Source organism: Malaya genurostris, chromosome 3 (assembly GCF_030247185.1).
Source record: "Malaya genurostris strain Urasoe2022 chromosome 3, Malgen_1.1, whole genome shotgun sequence".
Lineage (NCBI taxonomy): Eukaryota > Metazoa > Arthropoda > Insecta > Diptera > Culicidae > Malaya > Malaya genurostris.
In genome coordinates, this window is record NC_080572.1 from 20,838,824 (window position 1) to 20,844,823 (window position 6,000).

The 6,000-nt window shown below is 35.3% G+C and overlaps 1 protein-coding gene across 8 annotated transcripts in view; it reads left to right on the forward strand.

Annotated features, from left to right (window-relative positions):
• LOC131436365 (long-chain-fatty-acid--CoA ligase 1) overlaps positions 1–5,463 on the forward strand; it is an 82,444-nt gene extending 76,981 nt beyond the window's left edge. For all 8 annotated transcript variants that reach the window (XM_058605048.1, XM_058605053.1, XM_058605049.1 and 5 more), the window contains 3 exons: positions 889–1,117; positions 1,196–1,369; positions 1,433–5,463. In XM_058605048.1, coding sequence (XP_058461031.1) covers positions 889–1,117; positions 1,196–1,369; positions 1,433–1,570 — 541 coding nt within the window. In that variant the 3' untranslated portion in view covers positions 1,571–5,463. The remainder of the gene's footprint in view (positions 1–888; positions 1,118–1,195; positions 1,370–1,432) is intronic.
• The last annotated feature ends 537 nt before the right edge of the window (positions 5,464–6,000 follow it).

Genomic DNA, 6,000 nt, shown 5'->3' on the forward strand with positions numbered 1-6,000 from the left:
TGTTCAGTTACCTATGCATTTCATATAAAAACAATGGTAACAACCAATGTTTGAAATGAAACAATTTCGACTGCTCAACGCACATTTAGCTGAGCGTGTTGATTAACACAAAGCAAAGTCCTGGCATAACATTCCTTTTGTGGAATTTGGCCTTTCTGTTTCAACAGACTTCGCAGCCGATTCTTAATGTACAGAATCATTGCATGGCTAGTACTATGGATCCTACTTACACTAAGAATCCTTCCAGGTCGGGGCTCGAACATACGACAACTGGCTTGTAAGACCAGCGCCCTATGCATTGAACCACCAAGCCGGGCCGTGTCAATTTACGTAATATTGTGTTAATCAAAAAAAAGTGTTGATTAACACAGTATTACGTATATTGACGCATTTCCCGCTAAATTTCAAAATTTCAAAGCGTCACTTTGTATACTGCGTTTTTTAAAAATTGATCTGGAACGACTTGTAAAAGGAGCCAAACTCTTTTGATTCAAATTGAGATAATCCAAAAATGACATGTTTTATTGTAGGTAATTATAGAGCCAACCAACCGTCGATACATCGAAAGATGGGAACTTTTAAGGATAGATAAGCTTATTTGTGATGATTTTTTAAAGAGTCTATTGACATTATCAATCACTGTTGACCAGAACTATTATTCAATATTGACCTGAACTTTTATTCGCCAGGTTTAGAGTTTCCAATTCATCTCATACAACTTCTTCTCAGGTACTTGCAAAAATCGGTCTTCAGACGAATATTTGCCGAAACTATTAATTCGGGTTGACTACAATCGAAACAACGTTGATTTAATGGAATAACCCTACCTTTTGAAATAAATTGGATACTTTATAAACTCTGGATTGTATTTATTTTCTTCGATTCCAGCTACTACAAAGACCCCGTCCGAACTGCAGAAACCATCGACGAGGACGGGTGGCATCATACTGGTGACATTGGCCAATGGCAACCGAACGGGACACTAAAGGTAATTGACCGGAAGAAACATATTTTCAAGCTGAGTCAGGGTGAGTACATCGTTCCGGAGAAGATCGAAAACGCATACAGTCGCAGTCAGTACGTGGAGCAAGTGTTCGTGCATGGAGAGAGTCTGAAGGTTTGTTTTTTTTTATCCCGTACTACATAGGGTTTGCTCATCTGCCCGAATTATTAATTATTTTGATTTTGATCACAGAGTTGCGTAGTTGCGATTGTTGTTCCCGATGTCGAAGTGATTAAAAGTTGGGCTATGGAAAACAACATTCCGGGAACTCTGAGCGTACTGTGTAACAATCCGGATGTCAAGCAGTTAATCCTGAACGACATGATTGCCTGGGGAAAACAGTTTGGACTTCGATCATTCGAACAGGTATACAGAAAAATATATATTTCATCCAGCAACAGGTATTCGAATGAATGAGTTTTTTTCTAGGTCAAAGATATTTACCTCCATCCGGATCCATTCTCGGTGCAGAATGGCTTGCTAACTCCTACGTTCAAAAGCCGAAGACCCCAGATCAGAAGTTATTTCGCACCGCAACTGGATGATATGTACAAACATCTGGACTGAATAAAAACGACATAGTCTGCGTTTTAGCTGTATGTGTGCAGGTGCGTGTTAATGCAAGAGTGCGTGTTCTTCGTTCACTGCGATGCAAAAATCAATTAACAGTCACATCCTTAATACCTACCAGAGGTATTCAAAACACATGAATGTAAATCGTAGATGCTGTTTAGGAATAGTTTTTATTAAACTTGACAGAATCGCATAAAAAGTAAAACTGATATCAGAATCTGTCACTAAGCGTATTCTACCGTTTGCTATTCCCGTGGCGTTTGACAGGCCCGGCTGACAAGATGCAAAACATGATAGGTCAACGCGTATCAAAGAAAATATGTTTCAATTTATCTCGTTTCTTGTTGGCAAGGTATGAATTACCAACTTTTTAACATCACATTTGTAGGATCCAAAACTGTACCAAAAATTACTTAGTTGTTACTTAACGAATTACCACAAGCTGGAAGGAGCAAACTCCTAGGGTATAAAAACGATTTACACGTGAGGCAATTATACTTTAGTGGGAACTGACTATGAATAGAAAAGGAAGTATAAAGCTTCGAGTCAATTTCAAGTTCTTATGATGTTATAGTCCTGGAAGCATACTTCCGGGATAAGTTACTTAAATTCTTTCAAAAAAGGCATGATATTATTACTAGAGAGCGAGTGATTGATGCGAGTATATAATTTATATCAAAACTGTATTGAGGATTTTTTATACTTTTCGTTACTGTATTAAGTCGCTTGGTGGATTGTAATTCAAATAGTATTCATCATTATTGAAAACTAGTCACATCTTTATTTATTGCGTTTATATTGAGACAATATGAATAACATGTTCAAAATTATTTTACAAAAATTAATGACCAGCGCCTCGTGAGTGCAGTTTTTCAATATCGTTATCAAATTCAATTTCACGCAAAAGATCGGGAAAATCTAGAAAAATTACCTCATATGGTCAAATAGGCAATTTTCAATCTTTCAAATTTCTAGAATGTTCACAAAAGTCCAAAGCTGCAGTACAATAAGTTTTGGTTTCGATAGAGCAATCAATGAAAAAAATATTGTTTAATATGGAGCCATTTTCACTATATAGCAAGTAAAAGAAAACTAGAATCAATCAATTTTACTGAGCAACACGGCTATACTTTCATCAGTTACAGCACATACTAAGTAACTATAAAAAGCATTCAGATGCAAAAAAATACGTCGAAGCAAAGAGAGTAAAACGTAAAATTCAAGTACCACTTAATGATATAATCGAACCGGTATGAACGGTACGAAATGAGATTGATGAATAATACATAGAAATCTTTTACTGAACGCCTACTTAATCGATAGAGTAAATTGCAATACGTAGTTAGTTGAAAACGTCGTGAATGATAAAAATCAACAGGAACATTTAAAAAACAATTTCGCTTTTGATGGAAAGTATGAGAAACCCGGTTTAGTGATTTTCGTATAGAGCGATATGAAACTTTTCCGTATTGGGTAAGGATTATGCAATGTAATAGACTATGTAAAATTTATTCGATTCTTGGAAAAGGTTGGCATTCCTTAGAATTATACTGATGAATTGGAAAAAATTTGTTACCCTATTTTTACTTCATTTTTCATATCGTTTTGTTTATACCGTGTGCTGCACATTTCTTCATTGTCCTTCTAAAAAACAAAGTCTTGACATTACATTTCTTTTGTGGAATTTGGCCTTTCTGCTCAAACAGACTTCGCAGCCAATTTTTAGCGTTCAGAATCATTGCATGGCTACTAACTACGATCCTATTGACACTGAAAATCCTTCCAGGTTGGGGCTCGAACATACGACCAGCGCCATATGCACCAAACCGCCAACCTGGGACTCGTTGCCCTCCTAACTATATTTCTTAAATTCATGAATCTGAACATACTATTTTAGTTCGTTTCTTTTACTGGTACTTTAGATATTTTAAAAAATCCATTGATTCCACTAAAGCTTGGAGAAAATTTTGAACAAACGTGTTGAATTTAATATTTAATGCTTGTATGTGTTTGTGTATGCAGGTGGATTAAATCAGCCTTAAGGGAAATGATGTATTAGCCAGACAAATTGAAATTGATCAAAAGTTTACTTTTAATTTAAAAGTATTATATATAAACAGGGGGTTTCTCGATAATACCTATAAAGTTTAAATAATTTAACATATTTTTGCCTTTCTCATATAGAAAGACTATGCAAGCACTGTGAAAACCGACTTTTTAACCGAGGCCCGGAGGGCCAAATGTCATATACCATTCGACTCAACTCGATGAACTGAGCAAATGTCAGTTTGTGTGTATGTGTGTATGTATGTAACAAAAATATGCACTCACTTTTCTCGGAGATGACTGAACCGATTTTCACTAACTAAAAATATGCGCTCACTTTTTTCAAAGATGGCTAAACCGATTTACACAAACTAAGATTCAAGTGAAAAGTCTTATGGTCCCAGAACCTGCTATTGAATTTCATTTGGATTTGACTTCCGGTTCCGGAGTTATGGAGTAATATGTGAAAATTTGAGAGAAAGTGTGCATTCAATTTTCTTTGAAACCGATCAACCGATTTTCACAAACTAAGATTCAAATGAAAGGTTTTATAGTTTCCTTAAAATTTCTAGAACATTTTATCCAGATCCGACTTTCGGCTCCCGAACTGAAGGGTGATAAGTGGAAAGTTACCAATTTCATTAGTATTTTTTCATGAACGATGGTCAAAAACAGGTCAAAAAATCCCACCAAACTGTCTGATAATTTTTTCTAGTTTTCAGAGCTTGTTAGTTTGTGGGCATAAAAGAATAATTCGGCACTGTTGGTCTCCCCTTTTCCTGTTCCGGAAGCACCGAAAGTGGAGCAGAACCGACCGAAAAAATAAACGAATGTCAATGGATTCAAATTTATTTGAAAATATATAAAATTTTCACTTCCGGTAGTGCAGTAATACCGTGCCGGTGGTGTAATGATGTCAATGATAATAACAAAAGTAATGATCCTACTACATGTTTTAATACTGTTCCAATTTCTAGGTCATATTTAATGCTGGCAAACAAACCAATTTCGGCTATACCGGTCATCTGAATCCTGTTTCGGAAGAATTGGAAATGGTGATTAAAAACTGCAAAAGGGTCTCACTCACTTTCCTTCAAGACGGCCAAATCGATTTTCACAAACTTATAGGTTCAAATCAAAAGTCTTACAGGTTCACACGGAATTACTAAATTTGTTGGTTGGTAGAAATTGAATAAAAAAAGTAGATTTTTACATTTTTTTTCGGTTCTCCGGGCCTCGGTCATAAAATCGGTTTTCACAGCGATTGCATAGCCTTTCTATATGAGAAAGGCAAAATTTTTGAGTTTACCAGGTGACATAATTCTACAAACGGTACAATTCACAACTACTTAACTTGTCAAATGACGCAAAATTCCATTCGTACAGAATTTAACTTGCTCCGAGTGTAATTTTCACTTAGCTACCAAGTGCCGCTGTATGGATGTATATGTATCAATTATTCATTAACCAGATATGTGCTTCTGTGGCTCAGTGAAAAAATTATATGACGTGCTTTGTAATCTAATGTTTCTCGGTTTATGTCGCGCTTTTGCTATTGATCTTTTGTTTTTCATTTCATTCGATTTCATGTCATGTAATATTCAAATCACACAATACGACGCTCCATTTATGTCATTATGAGATGTAAAATCACAAGATTTTTATGAGCAGTGTACATTGTACGCCACACGTAATTAAATTCGCTTTTCAATACGTTTATTATATTTAAAAAAATCACACAACTGAAACTTTTACGCCATAATGCATACGTTTTTATACCATTTGGGGAGAACGAAAGCAAATGTTTATGCTTATCAGAGAAATATACTAGTTTACAGAAATGCCTGTTTTAAATTTTAATAAACTATGTTAAGAATATTTTTAGAATACATTTGACGAGAAGGTGTTGAAATTATTGATTGTAGTTCCAATTTTAAATGTCATCTGTCGCTGTATGTATTTTAAGCATCAACTTGTTAATGCCGACTTAATTTTCGCACTAGCAGATTGACGTGGTCCGACATTATGACATTTGAATCGATTTGTCCAGAAGTTTCGACATTATGAAATAACGACATGAAGCAATTAGCAGCAACAATCAAAACAAGAAGAGCTCTGAAACGACCAAACTTGATTAGTAATATTCTAACGTTAGATTGCCATCGACTCTCAGTTTTCGAATTCGTTTAACCTCTTACTTTTTGGCTTTCTCATATATTTCACATTTTTTCCACAATCGCTTGTCATCCTCACTCAACAAAGCCTAATTAAAATCTAATTCCTGAATACAATGATCACAACTAAGCAAAGTCTTGGCACTGCATTACTTTTGTTGAATTTGGCCTTTATGTTTCAACAGACTTCGCAGCCGATTCATA